At 38.1% G+C, this 27482-nt stretch overlaps 1 protein-coding gene across 1 annotated transcript in view; it reads right to left on the reverse strand.

Moving 5' to 3' along the window:
* Positions 1-27482, reverse strand: part of SCAPER (S-phase cyclin A associated protein in the ER) — a 390328-nt gene that overhangs the window by 258654 nt on the left and 104192 nt on the right. Inside the window, 2 exon segments of the mRNA XM_049778585.1 lie at positions 25924-26031; positions 27161-27313. Of these exon segments, the coding sequence (XP_049634542.1) occupies positions 25924-26031; positions 27161-27313 (261 nt within the window).

Raw genomic sequence — 27482 nt, forward strand, 5'->3', positions numbered from 1 at the left:
GCCCCCAAGAAACAACAAATTTCTAACAGTTCATTTATGGACATTAATTTAAGTTACTGTGATCATCTTTAGTATTATTTTAATGGTTTCTTTTATTATTCATATTTAACTATGAAAAACAGAATCTGTTCAAAGTCAGAAAGCCAAAATTATGATGGAGCAACATAGCAAATTATGAAACAAAAGAGGATAAAACCTGAACTCAGACAATATGACTAGAGAAACAAACAATATTTTCTCGTTACTAAAATAGCAATGACATAAAATATAGCATTTTGAGAGGTACTGCATCCTAGTTTGGCATATGTATATTCTACATTATAACCACAACCAGAAGACATTTATTTGTCTTTCTTAAACACCTGGTTAGAAAATAAGTTTGAGCTATATGTTCATCGTTACAATATTCAAATTACAGACCTACTAAAAGCCAAACTATCTACCCAATCTAAAGCAAAAAATACCCTCTCAATGGTAGAAGTAATTATTTTCTTTGATAAAAAAGATCTGATAAGCATGTATGTATACTTTTACATACATCCTATGTTCACCACAGTATTCACTATACCTAATAGCAAAATATAAAACAACCTAAGCACTCAGCAATAGTTGATGGGAGAGGTGATATATACATGTAGTAAAATATTATCCAGCTATAAAAAGGTGAAATCTTGCCATTTAATTCCCTAAAGGGAATTAATGCTAAGTGAAATGACCCAGGAGAAGCAGAAAGTAGTGCATACTTTCACACCTTTTTATAATATAAGAAATCGAGCAAGCAAATAAAACAAGCCTGAGAAAATATGATAGAAGGTGGTTCCTAGAGGAGGATGTGGGACCATAAAGATTGAGGGGTGACTGGAGATGGAAGGCTGCAAATAACACTTGATAGTGGAAGTGGTGTGACATAGTTGTCAAAGTTAGAAACTGTTCACCTAAAACCTATAGTGTTGTAAACCCGTATTACCTCAATAATTAATAGAGCCCAGGGTAACTGACAGCTGCAGTAGCTAAGCAAATTGAACATCAAAAAACCAGTGCTGACCCAAAAAGCAAACTTCTAGTTGGCCCTCATCCAATTCTCTAACCAAGTCTGTCCTCACAGGAAGCCCAACAAGAAAAGCTGCAGAAGACATCTTGCCGATGCATGTCTAATGTTGTTAAGATTTGTCAAGCAGTCAAGGAGTCTGTGGACGAGAGAGGCAACACTCCCTCTCTCACTCTAATCTGTCCTCAGCAGTATTCCATCCCATAAAATTGGGTTTCATCCTGATTTATTTATTTATGTATTTATGTATTTATTTATTTTGGTTTTGGGGCCATATCAATCAGTGCCCAGGGGTTACTCCTGGTTCTATGCTCAGAAATCATTCCTAGCATGATTGGGGCATCATATGCTATGCTGGGGATCAAACCCAGATTGGCCATGTGCAAGGCAAATGCTTTACCTGCTGATGGGCTATCACTCAGGCTCCTCTTCCTGATTTTTCTTCCTGATTTTAATTATACTCTGGCTTGCTGTTAGCTCTGAGTAAGATTTAGAAATCTTTGTGGAAATTTTCATTCTGATTCAAAGATCTCTGGATCTTTCTGATACAATTTTAGAACCCAATCTTTGGTGATACTTTTATTAAAAACACAAAGAATCCTCAACAAAATTATGGCAAATAGAATCCAGTGCCTCATCAAGAAGGTCATACACCATAACCAAGTAGGTTTCATTCCAGGAATGCAAGGATGGTTTAACATCCATAAATCAATCAACATAATACACCATATCAACAAAAAGAAAAATAAAAACCATACGATCATATCAGAGATGCAGAGAAGGGGCCGGGAAGGTGGCGCTAGAGGTAAGGTGTCTGCCTTGCAAGCGCTAGCGTAGGATGGACCGCGGTTCGATCCCCCTGCGTCCCATATGGTCCCCCCAAGCCAGGGGTGATTTCTGAACGCATAGCCAGGAGTAACCCCTGAGCATCAAACGGGTGTGACCCAAAAACAAAAACAAAAACAAAAAAGATGCAGAGAAAGCATTCATTAAGTTGCAATACCCATTCTTGATAAAAACTCTCAAGTGGTATTGGGACAAGTGGTCAGCCACTTGCAAAAAAGGGAGCTCAGACCTCCATCTAATAACCATGTGCAAAGTTCAAATCAAAACGGATTAAGGACCTGGATATCAGACCTGAAACCATAAGGTATATTGAACAACACATAGGTAAAATACTCTGTGACATTGAGTCTAAAGGCATCTTCAAGGAGGAAACAACACTCTCCAAACAAATGGAAACAGAGATAAACAGATGGGACTATATTAAGCTGAGAAGCTTCTGCACCTCAAAGGAAATAGTGCTAGGATGCAAAAGCCACCCACATAATGGGAGAAACTATTCACCCAATACCTGCCAAACAAGGGGCTAATATGTAAGATATACAAGGTGCTGACAGAACTTAACAAGAAAAAACATCTAACCCCATTAAAAAATGGGGAGCAGAAATTAACAATTTCTCAAAGAAAGAATATAAATGGCCAAAAGGCACAAGAAAAAAATGTTCCTCATCACTATCATCAGGGAGATGCAAATCAAAATAACAATGAGGTACCACCTCACACCACAGAGACTGGCACACATCACAAAGAACAAGAACATCAGTGCTGGTGGGGATGTGGAGAGAAAGGAACTCTCATTCACTGCTGGTGGGAATGCCGTTTAATCCAGCCTTTATGGAAAACACTATGGAGATTCCTCAAAAAACTGGAAATTGAGCTCCCATATGATCCAGCTAGATCACTCCTAGGAATATGCCCTAGGAATACAAAAACACAACACAAAACCCCTTACTCACACTTATATTCATTGCAGGAGTGTTTGATCCACTTCTTTGAAGAATGTCATTGGTATCCTTAGAGGGATTGCATAAATCTGTACAATTTGGGGGGAGTATTGACATTTTAATGTTGTTAATTCTGCCAGTCCATGAGCAGCGTATATGTCTCCATTTCCTTATGTCCTCTTTTATTTCTTGAAGCAGAGTTTTATAGTTTTCTTTATATAGGTCCTTCACCTCTTTAGTTAAGTTGACTCCAAAATATTTGAGTTTGTGTGACATTAGTGTGAATGGGATATTTTAATGTCCATTTCTTCTATCATTATTGATGTATAAGTAGGCCATTGATTTTTGTGTGTTGATTTTGTAGCCTGCCACTTTGCTACATGAATTTATTGTTTCTAGAAGCTTTTTTGGTAGAGTATTTAGAGTTTTCTAAATATGGTATCACGTCATTTGCAAACAGTGAGAGCTTGACTTCTTCCTTTCCTATCTGGATGCCCTTGATATCTTTTTCTTGCCTAATTGCTATGGCAAGAACTTCCAGCACTCTGTTAAATAGGAGTGGTGAAAGAGGGCAGTCTTGTCTTGTACAAGATTTTAGAGTAAGGGCTTTTAGTTTATCTTCATTAAGAATAATATTTTCTGTGGGTGACCGCGCACCCCACATGATTCAATGGAACTCTGAATGAATTTTCCACCGCCTGCCTGATTCAAGCCACAAAAGTTTGCATAGCCCCGAGCCAACAAGAAACTCTGCAAATAAATTTAGCTCAGCACACAGAATCTGGCTTAACCAGATTCCTTAACCCTTCCATGGAACCTGTTTTTGTGTCTGCTCTCAAGCATATAGTTATAGATATGTTTCTGTAAAGTTTATATTGTGATCCTTATTGCTTGCACAAAAGATAGATCTAAATGGAAAATAGGCTAAACAAATAATTGTATTTGCGTAAATATCAATTAGCTATTTGTTTAAGAATTTGCTTCCCCTCCCCACATCCTGCCAGGTTCCTCTTTATCCTTCCCGCCATCAAAATGTGTTTATGCTCCCATTGGTTAAAATTGTTGTACTTGTACAAATCTGATTGGTTTATGTTTCAATCCTACGTTACTACTTCTCACACTGGAGCAGGGCATAAAAACCCTGCTCTCCCCTCAATAAACCTCTCGACTGGCCCATACGTCACCCTGAGCGTTTTACTAACTTCTACAGCTTAATTTTTTAGGTGTTCACAAAAGAGCTTAACACTCGCGAATTATTTGTAGTTGCCTTCTGCCTTCTGTCCTGGTTGAGAGAAAGCTGCTGGCCGGAATTCTCTCCCAGTAAAGGGCAGGAGCTGAGGCAATTACAATTTGCGGGCCCGGTGAGGTGGCGCTAGAAGTAAGGTGTCTGCCTTGCAAGCGTTAGCCAAGGAAGGACCACTGTTTGATCCCCCCGGAGCCCCATATGGTCCCCCCAAGCCAGGGCCAATTTCTGAGCGCTTAGCCAGGAATAACCCCTGAGCATCAAAAGGATGTGGCCCAAAAACCAAAAAATAAAAAAAAAAAGAGAAAGAGAGAGATGCAGAGAAAGCATTCATTAAGGTGCAACACCCATTCTTGATATATATATATATATAAAAAACTCTCATCAAGATGGGAATGGAAAGAACTTTTCTCAATATAGTCAAGGCATTTGGCTTAATAGCCAGACTCTGGAAACAACCAAGATGCCCTTCAACAGATGAATGGTTAAAGAAACTGTAGTACAAATATACACAATGGAATATTATGCAGCTGTCAGGAGAGATGAAGTCATGAAATTTTCCTATACATGGATAGACATATAAACTATTATGATGAATGAAATAAGTCAGAGAGAGACACACACACAGAATAGTCTCACTGATCTATGGGCTTTAAGAAAAAAATAAAAGACATTATTGTAATAAAGTCCAAAGATGAGGGCCAGAAGGACTGGCTCACAATATGAAACTCACCACAAAGAGTGGGGAGTATAGTTAGAGAAAAACAACACTACTAACTACCATGACAATGTTAATGTGAGAGAAGTAAAATGCCTGTCTTGAATACAGGCAGAGGATGAGAGAGGAGAGAGATGGGGGGTATTGGTGGTGCAATATTGGTGAACTGGTGAAGGGGGTATTCTTTTTGTGACTGAAACCCAACTACAATCATGTTTGTAATCACGGTGTTTAAATAAAGATATTATTAAAAAAAAACAAGGATCAAAATTGGAGCAGAAAAAGGATTAAAACCTCATCTCCTCAGCTTCAAGTGTTGGTTATGAACAGTAACTGTATGGTAGTCTGACCACACCAGACTAGGTCTTTTCAAATATTGCTGTCATACCTTTCTTGTTATATACAACCAAACCAGTCCTGGCCAAAAAAGAGAAAATATTGGGGTCAGAGTGGTGGCACAAGTGGTAGGGCATTTGCCTTGCATGCACTAACCTAGGACAGACCGCAGTTTGATCCCCCGGAGTTCCAAATGATCCCCCAAGCCAGGAGCAATTTCTAGTGCATAGCCAAGAGTAAGCCCTGAGCGTCACTGGATGTGCTCCCCCCCAAAAAAAAAATTACTTAAAATTTTTTTTACTATCTTGATAACTTGGCTTCTGAAAAATTACCATAAATAGTTATTCAAAAATTCTCTATAAATAATACAACAAACTATTAATAGCAGAATTTGATGACAAAATTATGACATAGGCATTAAGATGATACTGTACAGATCTGATTAATTCTTAGGTAGTAGTAATATTAAAGTCATCATGGTCAACATAGCTCATTCTCTATAAAATGATCATTTAAAACCCAAGTCTCATATTTATACCATTTAGCATATAAATAAGCATATATGATTTCTACCTTCATATACGAAGAACAGACAATAATCAGAGCAAAGAATTAACAGTAGTATAAATTTTTCTCAAAATTACCACCATAAATATCCACAAATGAATATATTTTAATCACTATGAAATTAGTGCTAATAGTAAGTTATAATAAATTCAAAGAGAACCAATACATATCAGATTACCATTGCAGGGCCACAGTGATAGCACAATGAGAAGGAGGGATGATGGCCTTGCACACGGCCAACCTGGGATGCACCTGAGTTCAATCTCCAGCATCTCTATGGTTCTCTGGCCTGGCAGGAGCTATTTCTGAATGCTGAGCCAAGAGAAACCCCTGAGCACTGGTAGTTGTGGCCCAAAAAACAAAACAAACAAGCAAACAAGGAAAAAAGATTACAATTGCAATAACTTGCTTAGCTGCTCAATAGAAGGGGTATTATTGTAAAGATAAACTCATCTCTTTGTATCTACTCACAATTCTAATCATTATGCCACAGGCACAAGAAAAAGCAAAATATTCCCTTTAAGACTTGGTATCTATGATTTTACTTAGTCATTTTCAAAATATAAATGAGTCAGAATAAAAATTTTCCTAAAGATACCTGGGTCTTTCTTTCCAGATATAACGTAAAAGATTCAGCTCCTCATCTCATGCAACACAGCCCTGCTGCCCTATTAACAGCACATATATGTCTTCATTGGCTGCTAGACTTTAATATTTATCTTAATTATTTACTAGCTATTAATATTTTAAGTCAATAGTAATAGTCTACAATAGTCACTGACTTTTCAGTCGTATAAAGCAGATAGATACAGTTTTAACTCAACCTTATGAGTTCAAAGATCAATTCCAGGATAAATTCTGATAAATTCTTAACAAACTCTTAACTTCATGGGACTCAGTTTTCTTTCTAATACAAAGAAGGGAGCAAGCAATACGTGCTAAGTCAGTGAAACAATGATGGCTCACATGCATACACACACACCACAAATTATGTCTAGTTTGTAACTCACACTGTGAATTTTCATTTAACAACATAGCTAAGGTTTGAAATACTAATAATGTATATAATGAATGCCTATACAAAAATGTCTATACAGACATGATCTCATCAAAGTTGATACTCCACTAATTCTTTTAATTACCTTTTATGGCACACTAGACCAAATCTCTGGCCTTTCCAACATAATTTACTATGTAAAATGAAATAACTCATTGTGGAGTTGATGACCTTGATATTCTATCAGATTTCTCCTAAAGGTTCTCTGATTTTTAAAGGAGACATGAAAAAAAATCACACTAAGATAAGTTAATGATCTTTGAGAAGGAATGTGTAAGTTCAGGAGATTGATAAAGCAGAAAAAAAAATAAATGAAATAAGATGGTTTTATTAAACTGCCAATTTTAGAGCTCTCTCTGATATTGCCTCAAAATAAATACAATTCTTTAAAGATTGTGAATTGAAGGGAATAATTTAAGACTTTTTTCTTAAACAATTAAAATCACAACTAGTTTTGTCAAGAATATTATTCTTCCTAGGCCAAAATGGTTTGACTATGTTGCTTTTAATAATTAATTAATTAATTAAATTAATAAATAAAAGGACCAAAGCTTTACTGCAGGAATACAAATATAATTTGGAAATTAAGTGGTTTTCTTACAGAATTTTCTTACAGAAAAATTCAATGTCATGCTCAAGATTCTTTTCTCTGGAGTCAAAGGTTTACTTTCAAGAGCAGCATTTTATACTGAGCAAAATGACGGTGAGGAATAGATACAGAATAATCATACTCATTTGTGGAATATATTAAAAGAGATAGTATGGCAATAATACCCAGAGATAATAAAGACGAGGGCCAGGAAAACCAGACCATGGTAGGAAGCTTGCCAAAAATAACGGGTGTGTGTAAAAAGGTTAGAGAGGGAACTATGACAATGATAGTTGAAAATGATCACTCTGGACATGCTACCCTCACAGTTACAATATGCAAAGCAGTGTCTAAAGGAATTAAAAATGAAGAGAGAAAGAGATAGAGAAAAAGAAAAATATCTATCACAGATGTAGGCAGAGAGAGAACAAGGGGAAGATGGAGAGTAACTGAGGGCATGGATGAGAAATGTGTCCTGGAGAAGAGTGTTATGCATTGCATGACTGAAACTCAATCATGAACAATTTTGTAACTGAAAAAAACACCCAACTATATTATGAACAACCTTGTAGCCACAGTGCTTAAATAAAGGGATTAAAAAATAGAAGTAGAATGCATGTCTCGAATACAGGAAGGGAGTGTGGGAGAAGGGAGATGGAGGGTATTGGTGATGGGAATATTGTACTGGTGAAGGGGGTGTGGAGGGGATGTTCCTTTTGTGACTGAAACCCAATTACAGTCATGTTTCTAATCACAGTGTTTAACTAAAGATATATTTTGGGGGGGTTTTGGGCCATACCCGGTGACGCTCAGGGGCTACTCCTGGCTCTGCACTCAGAAATCACTCCTGGCTTGTGGAACCATATGGGACTCCAGGGATCGAATCATGATCCGTCCTAGGTTAGCACATGCAAGGCAAATGCCCTACCGCTTGTGCCACTGCTTTGGCCCCTAAATAGAGATATTATATATATTTTCACACACACACACACACACACACACACACACATATCCACATTTCACTCTTTTGGCTGGGGGGGAGGGCCATACAAGGTGATAGTACTGTGGGTAAGAAACTTACTTGCCTTGCATGAGAGACAGACTCAGGTTCAATACTAAGCACCACATATGGTCCCCTGAGCCCACCAGGAGTGACCCCTGAGAACAGAGCCAGGAATAAGCACTGAGCACCACTGAGTGTGGCCCAAAAATCAGGGGGGGAAAATACAAATATTTCATAATCTTTGAAATGTACCAGTTAAATAAAAACATATAAATAGGTGTTTTTGTTATTGTATTTCTTTTTTGTTATTGTTGTTGGTGGTGTTTTTTTGTTTTGTTTTGTTTTGTTTTGTTTTTTGGGTCACATCCAGCAGGGCTTAAGGTTACTCCTGGCTCTACGCTCAGAAATCGCTCCTTGCAGGCTTGGGGTACCATATGGGATGCCGGGATTCAAACCGCAGTCCTTCTGCATGCAAGGCAAATGCTCTACCTCCACGCTATCTCTCAGGTCCCGTAAATATATAGTTTTAAGTATGAAGCTAAAATTTGTTTTTGTAGATTGCAAAAGTTACTTTTAAAAATATCAGGAGACAGAAGCTGGAGAGATAACACAGCAGTAGGGCATTTGCCTTGCACACAGCTGAACCAGGACTGACAGTGGTTTGTATCCTGGAATCCCATATGGTCCCCCTACTAGGAGCAATTTCTGAGTGCAGGGCAAGCGTAATCCCTGAGCGACACTGGATATGACCCAAAACCCAAACAAACAAACAAACAAACAAAAATGTCAGGAGGTAATTGGAAATATCAAAGACCAGATCAATGTTTTTCATGTTGAATCCCCAGAACCTTACAGTCCTCCATAACCACCAGGTAAGGCTCCACAAAATAAAAATATATTACCAAGCATAGTCATCCAAATGATCACAGGTGTGATTCCCCCACCAAAAATAAAATACAAGAAAAAAAGTATAATTAATCAATTATATTTGATAATTCATTATTATGAATAATTTAAAAACAAATAAAATAAATAGATAATACATAGAAATTCTTAACAGTTTTGAGAAAGAACATTAATGAGCCAAAAATTTTAATATTTACATAAGCAAATTTAATCTAATACACTTACATATGTCCATAGAGAAAAAAACCTATTCTTCTAAAAAATATTACTATGTATTTTACATTATAAAAATACATGTAAAATGATAGTCAATCCATTAATCACATACTTTATTTTTAAGGCAATTTTATTTCTTTATTTATTTTATTTTTGGGTTTTGGGCCACACTCAGTGGTTACTCCTGGCTGTCACTACTTGCAGGCTGAAGAGGTGGGGTGCTATATGGGATGCCGACTATTGAATCGAGTTGATCATGTGCAAGGCAAATGTGGGTATCCCCTCCCCCACCTTATTTATCCCACCTGAATGATAAGAACTGCCCACACCTGGAGTGGGCAGGTAGAAGAGTCTGCATGGGGGAGAGAGGGCATGAGGAGGAGAGGCATCATCAGGAGAGGGATAATCATTAGAGGCATCATGGAGAGGCATCAGCATCAGAGATTCAGCATCAGATTCAGCATTAGCACTTGAGCATCATCAAAGCAGCAGCAGCATCACCAGAGGGAGTTAGTTGGTCAGCCTGGAAGCCAGTTAGGATGCCTGGCAAAAGCAGCTGAGCGGGAGACAGAGGCCAAGAGAGTCAGAAGGAGTAGAGAAGTAGCTGCTAGGAAAAGGTTTAGTGTGGAGGCCATGTGAAGAGGTGTACATAGTGGTTAGGACCATGACATAAAGCTGGCTGACTCCTGGAACTTCATCTGACTGCTTTGTGAATCTCTCAGCCCTCACCGTGCAACCTTCAGACCTGCCAGACTCTAGGGGCTGTGGGAGCCGGGTCGAGCCCTGAAAGGCCTCACCATCCCCTACCAACACTAGGACTGGTTAATTTATATTAAGACAATAGGCAAATACTCTACCCACTGTGCATCACTCCAGCCCCTAATCACACTTCAAATGCACACATATACTCATTCATAAAATAAAACAAAAAGTAATGTCATCCCTCGGATCTAAACCTTGGAAATACCTTTTTGTTTTAAGGAAAATAAAAACTAAAATTCAAGATGTTTTAAATCCATGAATTATTGAGGGAAAAGAGCCTGGTAAAAAAAATTTAAACCTGGGATCAGAATGATGGCACAGCCTGAAGGGCACTTTCTTTGCATGAGGTCTACTAGGGTTGGAACCCTGACACCCATCAGACGGCACCCTGAGCACCACCAGGAGTGATCCCTAAGCACAGAGTAAGAGTAAACTCTGAGCACTGCTCACTGTGGCCCAAAATCAATTTTAAAAAATTAATGTTTAAGAGTTAAAGGAAGAAAACTACTCACTAAGTGATACATGCAAGCACAAATGCAGAGCCTGATTAGACAAACGCACTGTTGCACAGGAACAACATCTAACTGATGTTAATTTGGCCTAGATTAAGCTAATCAAATATCGAGCAGGGATCAGGGAGTTTGCTGTGATGATGAAGTACATGTGTGCTTGTGCTTGAGGCCCCAAGTTCCATCCCCTAAACTGCACGGCCCCTTGAGTACTACAGCTCCAGTACCAAGCAGCAAACCAACAGGTTGGTATTTCTGGCTCATCCCTGAAGCTCTGCCAGGGTGGAGCCTGCTGATAAAAGAAAAACTTAGAACTTCTTAGCTTACAAAGTCTATACAGTGGCGGGAAAGATGGCACAGAAAGGAGGGTGCTGGACTCACATGCAGTGGACCTGGGTGCAATCCCCAGCATCCCATATGGTCCCCAGAGCATCACCAAGAGTGATTTAAAAGGCATAGCCAGGAATAAGCCCTGAGTACTTCTGGGTATGCTTCCCTATCCCCCAAAAGAAGTCCAAGCAGTGGAAAGCTGAGAATACACAGGGTCATTTTGAAAAAGAAAAACATGTGCTATTAGAATAAAGTTCAGCTGAAAATATCTAGCCAGTGGCTGGAGCAATAGCACAGCTGGTAAGGTGCCTGCTTTGCACACAGCCAACCCAAGTTGGATTCATGGCATCCCATATAGTTTCCTGAGCCAGCCAGAGGTGATTCCTGAGTGCAAAGTCAGGAGTAACCCTGGAGCATTACCAGGCATGGTCCAAAACCCATCTACAAGTTCTGGGACCAGAGAGATAGAACAGTAGAGCAATTGCCGTACATGTGATCAACTTGGGTTCGGTGCCTGGCATCCCATATGGTCCCCTGAGCAATACCAGAAATGATTTTTGTGTGCAGAGCCATGAGTAAGCTCTGTGCATTAACGTGAGATGCCCTCAACCTCTCTCAATATATATGTATAGATAAAAAAATATAGATACATAAATGGATATAGATAGGTATATATGTTAGTGTATATATACACCCAGTTTTTATTTATTTGGGGGTTTTGGGCCATAACCGGCAACGCTCGGGTTACACCTGTCTCTGCACTCAGAAATCACACCTGGCAGGTTTGAGGGACCATGTGGTATGCTGGGAATCGAACCCAGGTCCATCCTAGGTCAGCCACATGTAAGGCAAGTGCCCTACAGCTGTGCTATCTCTTCAGCCCTAGTTTGTAGACAAAATACATATAGAACCCAGTGAAAATACCCTTTATTTTAAAAAGCACATACAAATAGCTTTTATCTGATGCTCATTAACTCAAAGCAGTAAATACATTAATATTTGTCTTTTTATTTTTCAAACATGTAAATGCATATATATTTCACAAAATATATATTTATATAAATATTTTGGTTTTGGGGCAACACACAGTGGCACTCAGGGTTTACTCCTGGCTCTGTGCTCTAATCACTTCTGGCAGGGGAACCACATGGGATGCTGGGGACTGAACTCAGGGCTGCCAGCTGCAAGGCAAATGCCCACCCCGCTGTGCTATTATTTCAGGCCCATATTTCACCAAAATAATTTATGACAAAAGACTAAAGAAACCTAAGAAGTGTGTGTATGTATTCACACACGTGTATTATATATATACACAAATGCATATACACACATACAAATGTATGTTACTGTCAAACAAAATAGAATACAAATATTGAGTTAAAAATTAGTTTGTAATATTAGTATCATGAATGCCATACTAAAACCAGAAAGGCAGAAAACACACACACATCACTTTACAGACTCCTAGTCACCCTGAGCAATATTCAGACTAACCAACTGTTTCACATAGTAAAAGGCTGAATTCATGAGACTAACATAAAAATTTTAATTTTCATGCTCCTCTTTGGACATTCTAAATTAACCATCCAAGCTAGTAGATCAAAGAAAAAATTATGAAGAAGATTAGAAATATCAGAGGTAATGGAATATTTTGCATTAATGCAAGCAAGGACTTACAACAATTTTTTAAGAGACTAATAAAACAAAGTTTTGACATGAATAATAAAATAAAAGGACAAATAAATAAGTGATAAATACAAGTGGCAAGGAGTCAGGGTTAAAGTATATATATATATATATATATATTTTTTTTTTTTTGGTTTTTGGGTCACACCTGGCAGTGCTCAGGGGTTATTCCTGGCTCCAGGCTCAGAAATTGCTCCTGGCAGGCACAGGGGACCATATGGGGCGCCGGGATTCGAACCGATGACCTCCTGCATGAAAGGCAAACGCCTTACCTCCATGCTATCTCTCCGGCCCCTAAAGTATATTTATTTTACAATAACAAAGAACACTGGGAAATTTTACTAAGACTTCTGTAAACATAATTATAAATTCCTAGAAAATTTAAATTTAATAAAAGAGAGAGGCCGCAGAAGAGCAGCTCTGCTTCGCTTCATGGCCGCGCACTCTTTCTAACCAATGAACCCCACCACAACACGCAGGAAAAACCACACTACAAGTGTGACAATGAGGAAACCTCACAGGCAAATACCATGCACAGAGAATGAAGATGATAACTCGGATGACCTAAAAAATTCCAACCATCAGATTAACCTCTCGGATAAGGAACTTAGAATAGAAATATGGAAGATGTTTGTAGAGCTCAAAGAAAGCATAGATCGATCATAACAGAACACAAAGACAGAAATCAGAAAACTCCAAAGTAAAATAACAGATGTGAAAAACATGGTAGCTGAACTGAAAAACTCAGTGGATGGCCTCGCCAACAGGGTAACAGCAGCTGAGGAGAGAATCAGAGTACTGGAAGATGTGATGCAGAAAAATTCAACACAGCAGAAGAAATTAGAAAAGAACCTTAAAACAAATGAACAGGCAATGGAAAAAATACTCAAGGAATGAGAACAGATGAAAATAGAAGTCTTTGATAAACTCAATAGAAACAACATAAGAATCATTGGAGTCCCAGAGACCCAAGTAGGAGAACTCCAGGAAGAATCAACTGTCAAAGACATCATCAAAGAGATACTCCCAGAGTTAAAGACTACATACAATCAAATCCTGCATGCCTGAAGAGTACCAGCTAAAAGAAACCCACAGAAAAACACCCCAAGACACATCCTCGTTACAATGACAAATCCCACAGATAGATAGAATACTGAAAGCAGCAAGATCAAAAAGGGAAATTACATTCAAAGGAGCATCCCTAAGACTTACAGCAGACACGTGATAAGAAACTCTCAAGGCCAGAAGACAGTGATGGGATATTGTGACAAGACTGAATGAAATGAATGCCTCACCGAGAATACTGCACCCAGCCCGACTCACATTCAGGTTTGAAGGAAGGACACATAGCTTTATGGATAAACAATAGCTAAGAAACGTCACAGATGAAAATCCAGCCTTAAAGGAAAAACTGACAGGTCCACTTTAAGACAAGAGAGACCAACAAACACAGCAAACCTATCTACAAAGATGACATTAAATCCTATGACAATCATCTCCCTCAATGTCAATGAACTAAATTCACCAATTAAAAGACACAGAGTGGTAAAATGGGTCAAAAAGATGAATCCAACCTTCTGCTGCCTACAAGAAACACACCTGAATAGCCAGAACAAACACAGACTCAAAATCAAAGGCTGGAGGAAAATCATCCAGGCAAACAACACCTTTAAACACCCGGAGAGATAGCACAGCGGTGTTTGCCTTGCAAGCAGCCGATCCAGGACCAAAGGTGGTTGGTTCGAATCCCAGTGTCCCATATGGTCCTCCCTGCCAGGAGCTATTCCTCCCTGCCAGGAGCTATTTCTGAGCACCACCGAGTGTGGCCCCAAAAAAAACAAAAAACAAACAAAAACAAACAAAAAACAAACAAACAAACAAAACAAAAAATACCCAAAACAAAAAAAAAAGCTGGGGTGGCCAAATTAGTATCTGATGACACCAACTTTATACTCAGAAAAGTGGTAAGGGACAAAGATGAACACTATGTACTAATCAAGGGCTATGTGCAACAGGAAGAAATCAGACTATTAAACATATATGCATCCAATGAGAGACCAGCAAATTATCTAATAGAATTACTGACATCTGAAAGAAGAAATCAATAATAACACTATAATTGTGGGAGAGATCAACATGGCCCTATCAACACTTGATAGGTCAACCAGACTGAAACCCAACTAAAACATACTAGCCCTAAAAAGAGTAATGGAAAAAAGAGGACTAGTAGATATATATAGGACACTCCACCCCAAAAAACCTGGATACACATTCTTCTCCAATGTACATGGGTCATTCTCCAGGATAGACTGACTACATGCTGACACATAAAACATACCTCCATAAATCAAGAGGAAAGAAATCTTGCAGGCTACCTTTGCTGACCACAAGGCTCTAAAATTAGATGTGAACTACAAAGGCACACAGAAGAAAACCTCTAACAATTGGAAATTAAACAGCCTGCTACTGAACAACCAGTGGGTCAGAGATGAAATCAAAGAGGAAATCAAAACTTTCCTGAAAACAAATGATAATGAAGACACAAACTGCCAGAATCTATGGGACACAGCAAAAGCGGTCCTGAGAGGAAAATTTATAGCTCTACAAGCACACATCAGGAAGGAAGAATAACTTAAAAGACACACCTCATAAAATTAGAAAATGACCAACAAAAGGAACCAAAAATAGGGAGACAGAAGAAAATAACAAAGCTGAAAGCAGAAATCTATGAAGTGGAAAAGCAAAAAACAATCCGAAAGATCAACAAAAGCAGAAGTTGGTTCTTTGAAAAAATAAACAAGATTGATAGACCATTGGCAAAACTCACAAAGAGAGAGAGAGAAACCTGATAACCTGTATTAGAAATGAAAAGAGAGAGATCACGACAGATATTGCAGAGATCCAAAGGGTTATCAGAGACTACTTTGAGAAACTCTATGCTACTAAACATGAGAACCTAAAAGAAATGGAAAAATTCTTGGACACTTATAACCTTCCACAGTTAAGTAAGGAGGATGTAGCATATCTAAACACCCCCATCACTATTGAAGAAATTGAAAATCAAACATCTGCCCAAAAAGAAAAGCCAAGGCCCAGATGGATTCACGAATGAATTCTTTCAAACCTATCAAAAGGAATTACTACCAAATCCTAGCCAGGCTCTTCCATGAAATTGAAAAAACGCGAACACTCCCAAACAGCTTTTATGAAGCCAACATCACCTTGATACCAAAACCAGACAGAGATGCTGCCAAAAAAGAAAATTATGGACCAATATCCCTGATGAATGCAGATGCAAAGATCTTCAACAAAATCCTGGCAAATAGGACCCAATGCATCATCAAGAAGATCATACACTACGACCAAGTAGTTTCAGCCAGAAATGCAAGGATGGTTTAACATCCATAAATCAACATCATATACAACATCAACAACAAGAAAAATAAAAATCACATGATCATATCAATAGACGCAGAGAAAACATTTGATTAGGTCCAACACCCATTCTTGATAAAAACTCTCAGCAAGATGGGAATGGAAGGAACCTTTCTCAATCTAGTTAAAGCCATCTACCACAAGCCAATGGCAAATATTATCCTCAATGGAGAAAAACTAAAAGCCTTTCCTCTAAATTCTGGTACAAGACAAGGCTGTCCGCTCTTCCACTCCTCTTCAACATAGTACTGGAAGTTCTTGCTATAGCGATCAGGCAAGAAAAAGATATCAAGGGAATCCAGATAGGAAAGGAAGAAGTCAAGCTCTCACTGTTTGCAGATGACATGATACTCTACTTAGAAAACCCTAAAGACTCTACCAAAAAGCTTCTAGAAACAATAGACTCATATAGCAAGGATGCAGGCTACAAAATTAACACACAGAAATCAATGACCTTTTTATCCACCAATAATGATAGGGAAGAGATGGACATCAAGAAGGCAATCCCATTCACATTAGTGCCACACAAACTCAAATACCTTGGAGTCAACTTGACCAAAGGCGTGAAGGACCTATACAAAGAAAACTAGAAAGCCCTGCTCCAAGAAATAAGAGAGGACACACGGAAATGGAAACACATACCCTGTTCATGGATTGGCAGGATTAACGTCATTAAAATGGCAATACTCCCCAAGGCATTATACAGATTTAATGCAATCCCTCTAAAAATGCCCATGACATTCTTCAAAGAATTGGATCAAAGACTTATGAAGTTCATCTGGAACAATAAACATCCTCGAATAGCTAAAACACTCCTAGGGAAAAGGAGTATGGGAGGCATTCCTTTCCCCAACTTTAAACTGTACTACAAAGCAATAGATATCAAAACAGCATGTTATTGGAATAAAGACAGACCCTCAGACCAGTGGAATAGGCTTGAGTTCTCAGACAATGTTCCTCAGATATACAATCACCTAATTTTTGACAAAGGAGCAAAAAAAATCCTAAGTGGAGCAGGGAAAATCTCTTCAACAAGTGGTGCTGGCAGAACTGGTTAGCCACTTGCAAAAAAGCGAACATAGACCTCCAGTTAACATCATGTACGAAGGTAAAATCCGAATGGATTAAAGATCTTGATATCAGACCTGATAAGGTATATAGAACAACACATAGGTAAAATACTCCATGACATTGAGACTAAAGGCATCTTCAAGGAGGAGACTGCACTTTCCAAACAAGTGGAAGCAGAGATCAACAGATGGGAATACATTAAGCTGAGAAGCTTCTGCACCTCAAAAGAAATAGTGCCCAGGATACAAGAGCTAAAAACCATATGGGAGAAACTCTTCACCCAACAATCATCAGATAGGGGCTAATATCCAAAATATACAGGGCACTGACAGAACTTTACAAGAAAAAAAACATCAAATCCCATCAAAAAATGGGGAGAAGAAATGAACAGACACTTTGATAAAAAAAAAATATATAAATGGCCAAAAGGCACATGAAAAAATGCTTCTCATCACTAATCATCAGGGAGATGCAAATCAAAACAATGATGAGATACCATCTCACACCACAGAGATTAGCACATATCACAAAAATGAGAACAATCAGTGCTAGCAGGGATACGGAGAGAAAGGAACTCTTATCTTCTGCTGGTGGGAATGCTGTCTAGTCCAACCTCTATGGAAAGCGATAATGAGATTCCTCCAAAATCTGGAAATTGAGCTCCCATTCGACCCAGCTATTCCACTCCTAGGGATATACCCTAAGAACACAAGAATACAACACAAAACCCCCTTCCTCACACCTATATTTATTGCAGCATATATATAATGGATATTTTTTTATTATGCAGCCATCAGGAGAGATGAAGTCATGAAATTTTCCTATACATGAATGTACATGGAATCTACCATGCTGAGTGAAATAAGTCAGAGGGAGAGAGATAGACGCAGAATAGTCTCACTAATCTATGGGTTTTAGAAAAATAAAAGTCATTTTTGCAACAATCCTCAGAGACAATGAGAGGAGGGCTGGAACTTCCAGCTCACTTCAAGAAGCTCACCACAAAGAGTGGTGAGTGCAGTTATAGAAATAACGACACTGAGAACTACCATAACCATGTTAATGAATGAGGGAACTGGAAAGCCTGTCTGGAGTACAGGTGGGGGTGGGTGGGATGGAGGGAGATTTGGGATATTGGTGGTGGGAATGTTGCACTGGTGAAGGGGTGTTCTTTACATGACTGAAACCTAATCACAATCATATTTGTAATCAAGATGTTTAAATAATGATATTAAAATAAAAAAAGAAAAGAAAGTATACTGATTATAATAGAAAAAAATCTGCTGTGAATCATAAAAAAAATTTACTAAAAGAGGTACAATAGACTATAGAAAAAGAATTATTACTCTGAAATAAATGACCACTAACTTAAAATACAGTCCAACCATTAGGACAACCAATATGAAACTAAAACCAGAAAATCACAATATTGGTGAGGGTGTGGAGAAATCAGAACCTCATACACATCTGAGAGGAAAGTTAAATACTACAGATGTTGAGGAAGACATTGTGGCTTTTCCTCCCAAATTAAAAACTTATTATAACTACATGATCCAGATATTACTTCTGCATTTATGTCCAAGTAATTCAGCAAAAATGAAAACAGATATTTGGGGGGGGGTTGTGACTTAAATTTGATACTTTTTATTTTTTTAAATATAAAATCTTTATTTAAAGCACCATGATTACAGCATGATTATAGTTGGGTTTCAATCATAAACAGAATAACCTCCTATAGATATTTGTATACCCACATTAATAGCGACATTATTTACAATAGCCAAAAGGGGGAAACATAGTCTCTGTGCAATGGAATGCATTCATCTGGAAAAAAAGGAATGATGGCATATGCACAGCATAGCTAAGCCTTAAGGACATTATGCTGAGTGATATAAGACAAATCACAAAAACAAAGACTATACAGTTTCACTTACATGAGGCATGTGGAGAAGTCAAATTCCTAGACAGAAATGAGATGGGTTGTTGCCCAAGTCTAGAGTGGGGAGAGTGGGGTTTAAGAGTTTAAAAATAGGCTTTTCTTTTTTTCCAGATTTGTAAGATAAAAATTTTATGTGGCCACAGGTTGCTGACGGTAACACCACGTTCAATGCTGCTAAAATGTATGATTAAACTGAAACCACTAAACGTTAATGTGCCTGCGAAGGTGACAGGCAGGAACTGAGGAGAGGGTGCTTGGGGAATGAAGAACAGTATGGAAGCACTAGTGATGGGAATTGACACTGGTGGTGGGATTGATGTTGAAATAGCATATGTCTAAAACTCAGCTATCAATAACTTTATAAATCATGGTTATTTTTTTTTCTTTTTTGGTTTCTCGGGCCACACCCGTTTGATGCTCAGGGGTTACTCCTGGATAAGCACTCAGAAATTGCCCCTGATCTCTCCTTCTTGGGAGCCGGGAGTCTAGCAGGAGGGGGTTTGGCAGGCTCCCGCCATGCCGGAGGCCTTCCTGACCAGGCCTAGAGGGGGTGCGGGACTTGGGTAACCCCAGCACCCCTCTACCACCTTGCTCCAGATCTCCAGGGCTTCCCCGGGCCACATGCCTGGGCAAGCCGGTGAGTTGGGCCCCTTGGTGGAGCTCGAAGTTACCCTAGGCTTTCCCCCACTATCCATTCCGCTCCTTAGGGAGGGTTTGGGTGGGGCCCTGAACTTCTGGCCTCCCGGCTTCTTGAAGTCACTGATAATCTCTGTCCAGTCTATATTTTGAAAATCGCGCGGGGGCGCACAAGAAACATTAATAGTACTCACTATCATTGAATTATGTTTTTATATATGCAGAATGTCGAGTTTTTACTCTGCCCTTTTGCATACCCCTTCATAAGATCATATTTCTCTTTATCTTCCTTAACTCCTATCATCATTACTCCTCATTTACCCTTTCTAACGTAAGTACTGCAGAGTCCTAAGTCACAGATCAAAGTGGTGTCCTGGAATTAACACCCACCCAACTATTTTAAAAGGCATAAAAAGGACACTCATGTCTCTTCATCATTTTAGGGGTGTTTTCTTTGACTGCTATAACTTTTGCTGAATATTTTCTTACACAGTGATGATCTCCCCCCATGTTTTTTATCTTCTCTTTGTGAACTGCTCAATATGAAATTTGGTGTGAAAGAATCTCTCAGTTTAATGCTTATGTTTGAACCAAGTCATGGGTATTCTTGGAAATGTTCTTACGCCCCCATATATCTGATAGCACCACGTGGCTTTATTTCTTGTTTGCTTAGGCACACTAAAATGGGAAAATACTATACATACCAATAAGTCCTTATCTAATAGAGATAAATTGCACACAAATTTTGTAGTGCAATGAGACCTTACACCCTGAACATTGACATAAAGACCTGGTACAGGCCTCAGAAGAATGGGCATTCTCCATTCACCCCTGATCTAGAGAAGACATCTACAAAACATCCAAGGTTGTATATAACATCACCTAGAGGCATTCCTCTACCAGGGAAGACCCTACAGCTGTTCTGACATCGATCTATCAAAAGAGACTTCTCTTAACACTGAGAAGACTTAACAAGAACAATGACCTGCTTACTGGACAGGGCTTGCTGTATTGCCCCTTAATGGTGAGGTTTGTCTATAACATCACCTGGAAGCAATCCTCTACCATGGAAGACCCTATCACTGCTCTGACATAGACCTGCTCAAAAGAGACTTCCTTTAACACTGGGAAGACTTAACAACAACGACCTGCTTACAGGACAGGGCTTCCTCCATTGCCCTTTCATGGTGAGGTGAAAGGAGAAGATGCTCCACATCATGACTTCAATGTAGGATATGCAGATTCCAGGATCTTTAATACAGAAACATGATACCAACAACAGAGACTGTGTGAAAAGTGTGTTGGCACTACAGACAATGTCTTGGATTGGACGATAACTTGCCTGAAGCCTAGAGTTGGTCTTATGCCAGGAAACTTCAGGGGTAGGATCTCTTTGTATTTAGGCCAAGGTTATTCCTTTCCATGCCTCTCATATTTTGGTGGGCCTATGCAAACAACAATTGCCACTCTAACACCGTTTTTACTGTGCTCCTTTGACTCTAATCCTTAAAAGGCACCCACTTAAAATTTGAGGTTAAATGCACCCACTTAAAATTTGAGGTTAACTTAAGCTAATGTGCATGTACATGGAAATGTAAAAACTACTATGCCTCTAATGTTTAAGGAGTTACATAAGTTTTATGGCTTTATATTGCCTTGTGTGCTGTTAAGAAATATTGTAATGTGCTACAATCTGGGGACTTGAGGGACAAAGTAATTGTACATGGATTCTGTTTTATTTATCTTAACGTTCTTTGGCTGAAAGTTCAAAGTTAAGATATCAGCAAGGGGACTTCTTCTGAGAATTATGTTATGGCTGATTGTCCTTCCACTGTAACTTTACCTTGTCCTCTTTCTTTGCATCTTTTGTTCTCATAATTCAAAATAAAAAAATTAAAAAAAAAAAAGGAAAAAAAAGAAATTGCCCCTGGCTTGGGGGAACCATATGGGACGCCAGGGGATAGAACCACAGTCCTTCCTTGGCTAGTGCTTGCAAGGCAGACACCTTACCTCTAGCACCTCACTGGCCCCAAATCATGGTTATTTAATAAAATAAAAAAGAAATAAACTTTCAATGCTCAAGTCAAAAAGTTTAAAAAAATTAAATGCATGCTTAAAAATGCTTTAGAATGGGGCTGAGAAGGCAGCTCATGGTGGATGTATCTCAAAAGCAGAGTGTGAGTGCTTCATATGAATGAAGTTCTGGGTCAATCTTGGGCACTCCTTCCACAATAAATAAGTAGATAAATTTTAAATTCTGTGTCTCTAACTAGAAATAAAAGACAAAGCAGAAAATATACTCTCCCAGACCCACACAACATTATAAGCATGTTACACAAAACCTTCAAAGAGATTGGTGAATATTGAGCTGGAGTGAGAGCACAGTGGGGAGGGTGTTTGCTTTGTCCCCAACTGACCCAGATTTGATCCTATGCATCCTATATGGTCCCTCTAAGCCTGCCAGGAGCGATTCCTGAGTGCAGAGCCAGGAATAACCCCTGAGTGCTATCAGATGTGGCCCCAAAACAAAAACAAATAATGTAAAAGAGATTGGTGAATTTTATGCAACTCATACCAGAAATGTTTTAAAATTTTCAAAATCCAGCCAAAAACTTAGTCCTTTCTCTACTCTCCAATAAACTTGAATCTTGAAAAATCTAGAAAAAAGAATACTAGGAACTCTCAAATCAATTATTTGCAAAACAAATTAAGCTCTTTTAAAAAAAACTTGTTATTTTGGGGCCACCCTCAGGAGAAGTTCTGTGCTTGGAGATCACTCTTGGAAGTGCCAGTGGGACTACAGAGTACAGATATCCAACCTGGACCTCCTGCATGCAAACAAAGCTTGTACTCAGCTTGTTGAGCTCTTTCCAGCTCCTTCCAAATATTAATTACCAAACCCTGGGAAAAAGGGGAAGAGAATAATGGCTAGACTAGAGATGAAATAGGGACAGTGGTGGAAGACTGTGGGCAATTATTTGGTGGGGGGGGCAGGTAAGACACTGTACCTTTGCACACTAACTTCACAAACTGTGACTTAATGTAACCATCTAACCCAAACTACAATAAAATTTAAAAATTAAGGGGCCGGCGAGGTGGCGCTAGAGTTAAGGTGTCTGCCTTGCAAACGCTAGCCAAGGAAGGATGGCTGTTCGATCCCCCAGCGTCCCATATGGTTCCCCCAAGCCAGGGGAAATTTCTGAGCGCTTAGCCAGGAGTAACTCCTGAGCATCAAACGTGGATGGCCCGAAAAACCAAAAAAAATAAAAAAATAAAAAAAAATTTAAATAAATAAAATAAACAATAAACTTGAAAAATCACACATTGTTATCAACATACAATAAATCATAGTTAATTTTAAGATAATGAATGAACATTGTTTACACATTTTTAATGAGTCAAATTTTTTTTTGTTTTGTTTTTTTGTTTTTTGGGCCACACCCGGTAACGCTCAGGAGTTGCTCCTGGCTTGGGGGACCATATGGGACACCGGGGGATCGAACCTCGGTCTGTCCAAGGCTAGCGCAGGCAAGGCAGGCACCTTACCTTTAGCGCCACCGCCCGGCCCCAAGTCAAATTTTTTAAATTATGTTTTCTTTATATTTAAGTACATGAATAACAGAACTTTACATGTTACATGTTTTTAAAACCAAGGAGTCTCACAAACACAGAAATAAATAGATTTAATTTCTAAACTTCTCTGTATAAGAACAATGTATTTCATGCAGCTTTCAAAAAAATCACTATTAGCTTCTTTAGAGACCAACAGAAAAATTAGTTTTCATTAAAATGATTATTTATTGTTTCTCTATCAACAGAAAAATAAATACTACAATATTTAAACTAGCACCTTTGTTACTTTAAAAAACACTAACATTTGGGTTCTAAAAGGATAAGAGGGGAACATATCAAAAATGTAACATGTTTTGAGAAAAAGTCTCAAGAAACAAGAACCATTTTCTAGTTGAATTATAGTAAAGACAAAACCTTTTTTACTAAGCAGCTACCTATTATGTTTAACAGAGTTAACACAGAATGTGTCAAAGATCAAGAGTAAGTTATCTGATATGTCAAGTGCATAAGGTCAAAGGTACAATTTTATTAGGTCAGAAGTGGTATAAATAAAATTTTATATGTCAAAGGATAAGGGTCACCCACAAGGTGTATGTAATATAAAGACATCAGAGATGACAAGTAATAACTTTAAGTAGAACAAGTATGTTTACTGTAGAAACCTTCATTGATTAAAAATGAAACTTCCATGTGAGTCAACATAAAATTGTCTTTGTATCACACATCTCACGTGCTATACCATACACTTATTTTCAGAAAGGGGCTACCACCAAAAACAATGATATCAATTAAGTGAAAACTAAAGAAAATATAAATCTCTTGAGGTGACAGAGTAGAAAAAGAACGAACACATCAATCACATCTCAAAGCATAAGAGTTAAACATCTAACTAGGCTATGACAGCTACAAAAATTAGATAAAAGTGATTTTTCTACCAAAGTGCATGAATTCAATATTCTGTCATTCTCAATTGCTCTTATTTAAATAACATATAAATTTTATATTTCAATTTTCATGATAGCTGTGCTGCAAAATTTTAAAATATTTTCATAATATAAATAATATAGCTATGTTTAATTCAGATAAACAGTTTTTATGAACATAATTTCCTTTATAAGGGGAATAATTAAATTATTTTTAAAGAGCAAATTTGAATTTTCAAAATAGAATACAGGCATGTAAATATCCTCGTAAGAAAAATTTGAATAAAATGAGAATTGTTGACATATTACAAGTTTAAAATAATACCATAATAAAATAATTTAAAATTTAATAACATTACTCTATTAAAATCCAGATAATTTGAGTATAAGGCCAAAATTATTTATCATGTACCAGGTTTATTTTTGAGTTTTATTTCTGGTTTTTGGACTATTCCTGGTGATGGTCCTGCCTCTGCACTCAGGATCACACAGAGTGAGCTTGGTGGACTACAAGGTGCCAGGAATCAAACCCAGGTCAGCCACGTGCAAGGGAAGAGCTGTATCAAATGCACTATCTCTCTAGTCCCTAAATAGATTTTTATCAGCAGTACAACTACAGCCATTTTATATACCTTTTCATTTTTATATAATAAGTTCTTATTAAATGTCTGACTACATACATGTGACAGGTTTTCTTTCTTTGAGAGGAGAGGGGTATGGAAATAGAATGCCTATCTTGAATGCAGGCAAGGGGTTGGGGAGGAGGGAGATAGAGGCCACTGGATGGGAATGTTGCACTGGTAAAGGGGGGCTGTTCTGTTTTATTATATAACTGAAAGCCAACTACAAACATGTTTGTAATCATGGTTCTTAAATAAAGATATTATTAAAAAATTTTAAAAAAGAGAGAAAGAAGAGAGGAGAGGGCTGAGAGCCACATCCAGCTGTTATCTGGGTTTATTCCTGGCTGTGTGTGCTCAAGGATCGCTCCTGCAGTGATCACCTCTTGGAGGTGTTCAGGGATGCTGAGGATCAAACCAGTGTTGGCTGAGCACAAAACAATCACATTAAATCCTGTACTTTTTCTCCAGTCCAAATGTCTTACAATATATAGACTATTATATTAAAAATAGATATACAAGAATCAAAAATAAACATCAGAAGACTCAATTCTAGCCTAAACAAAATGGCTAGTAATGAACTAATCTTCCAACTCCAAAAGATTCATAAGCATACCAGCATAATGAAAATATGAATATACTATTAAGAATAGTTATTAAATGGTAAACAATTTTAAATAATTACAGAAAGCATGAATATGGAGTTGCTTGGGGAGAGGAAAGAAATTCGGATTTATTTTTTAGTTTGGGGTCATATCTGACAATGTCTGGAGGGTTTGCTCCTAGTGGTGCTTAGGAAACTCTGCCTGAAGAGTGTTCTAGAGAGTGAATCCTGGGTCTTCTAAATGCAAAGCATGTGCTACAGCCTGCTAAGCAAGCTCTCTAGCCACTACCCCTGGAAATATTTATGACAAGAAAACCTACTAGGGACTCAATAAGCAAATCTTAATGAAAAAATGTGAAACTTACTACTTCTTCATCCGAAAGTTCCCGTCCCTGAATGCTGCTGTTCTCTCTCACAGCTTGCTGATGCTTCTTCCCTTTAATATGACTAAAAAGATAGACCTCTGAAGAAATCTAGAAGCATAAAATAAAAACAACATTATCAACAAATTGTTCTAATTTTAAATAATACACATTGAATCCTGCTTATTACATGCAGGTTATTATCACTTTACAGTTATATATTAGGCTTAAAAATATGTTTTGGGAGGGCTGGAGTGATAGCACAGCAGAAAGGTATTGCCTTGCACACAGTGACCCAGGATGGACGTGAGTTCAATTCCTGGCATCCCATGTGGTCCCCTGAGCCAGGAGTAATTTTTGAATGCAGAGCCAGGAGTAGTTACCCCTGAGTGCTACCGGGTATGACCCAAAAACAAAACAAAAACAAAAAAAAAAAAGGAAAGAAATGTTTGGGAGCTGGAGCCAAAGAAGAGTGGGTAGGGTGCTGGCCTTGGATACAACACACGGAAGGTTAAAATTCAGTATCACATATGGTCTCCCACACTCCACCAGGAATGATCCTTGAGTGTAGAGGCAGGAATAAGCCCTGAACACTGCTGTGTGTGGTCCCAAAACAAAGAAAAGCAAACTTTTTGTTGGTATAACACAATTTTGAGACTCTAACAGAAGATACATACTTATAAGAGGCATAAAAATGTAGACAACTAAATCAGTTCATCTAATGATCAAGGTTCCATTTACATCACGAAGAATTGTCCTTCTTTTAATACACTGTTTTTTGTTTTTTGTTTTTAAGTTTCTGGGTGGTATTGGGTGCTAGGAAGGAAAGCACTCCTAGTAGTGCTTAGGGGCCCATGCAGTGCCACAAGCAGAACTCGAATCTCCTGCATGCAAAGTCTGTGCTTCAGTCCTTTGAGTCATCTTCTGTTTTTTCTATTTGATCTGAACACACCAAAAAAAAAAAAAAAAAAAAAACCTAAGCTGGACTACCAATAAATGTACATTTTAGCAGCAACTACATTTTGGGCACTTTTCACTATTACTCCTAAATGTTGTTTCTATTTTTATACTATTTACTATGTACTAAAAATCAGGCAAGAAATCTGGGTCTGTTAGTATGAGTTTTTGGATAATGAAAGAATATATTTCCATAGTTGAACAAATTTTAGTTGAACAAACAGAGTTAAACTATAAAACTATAGACACTATATAAACTGCATCATCAAAGTGGCAAACCTACCAGGGCATTGCAGAGCAAACACTGCTTCTTTCTCTCATAAGGGGTCAGTTTGGGGGCATAATCCGTATTTGCATGTCGACCACTGCTTAGCTCAGCTGCTTTTTCTTTTCTATGTTCAATTTGCTCCATGTGCCTTCGAATGCTTTCATCATGCTATAGATGAAGTATATAAAGAAAGAGCAAGAATATAAAGTTATTCAAATTATATCAAGAACTTAAAAAATTAATTATTTTTATAAAAACTTCTAGAGCTTTCCAGCTTTCCCTCAGCCTCCTTCTGGGTTTCAGTGCTATCACTGATGGTGTTCCCCTTGGGGCCAGC

Source organism: Suncus etruscus, chromosome 1 (assembly GCF_024139225.1).
Source record: "Suncus etruscus isolate mSunEtr1 chromosome 1, mSunEtr1.pri.cur, whole genome shotgun sequence".
Taxonomy (NCBI): domain Eukaryota; kingdom Metazoa; phylum Chordata; class Mammalia; order Eulipotyphla; family Soricidae; genus Suncus; species Suncus etruscus.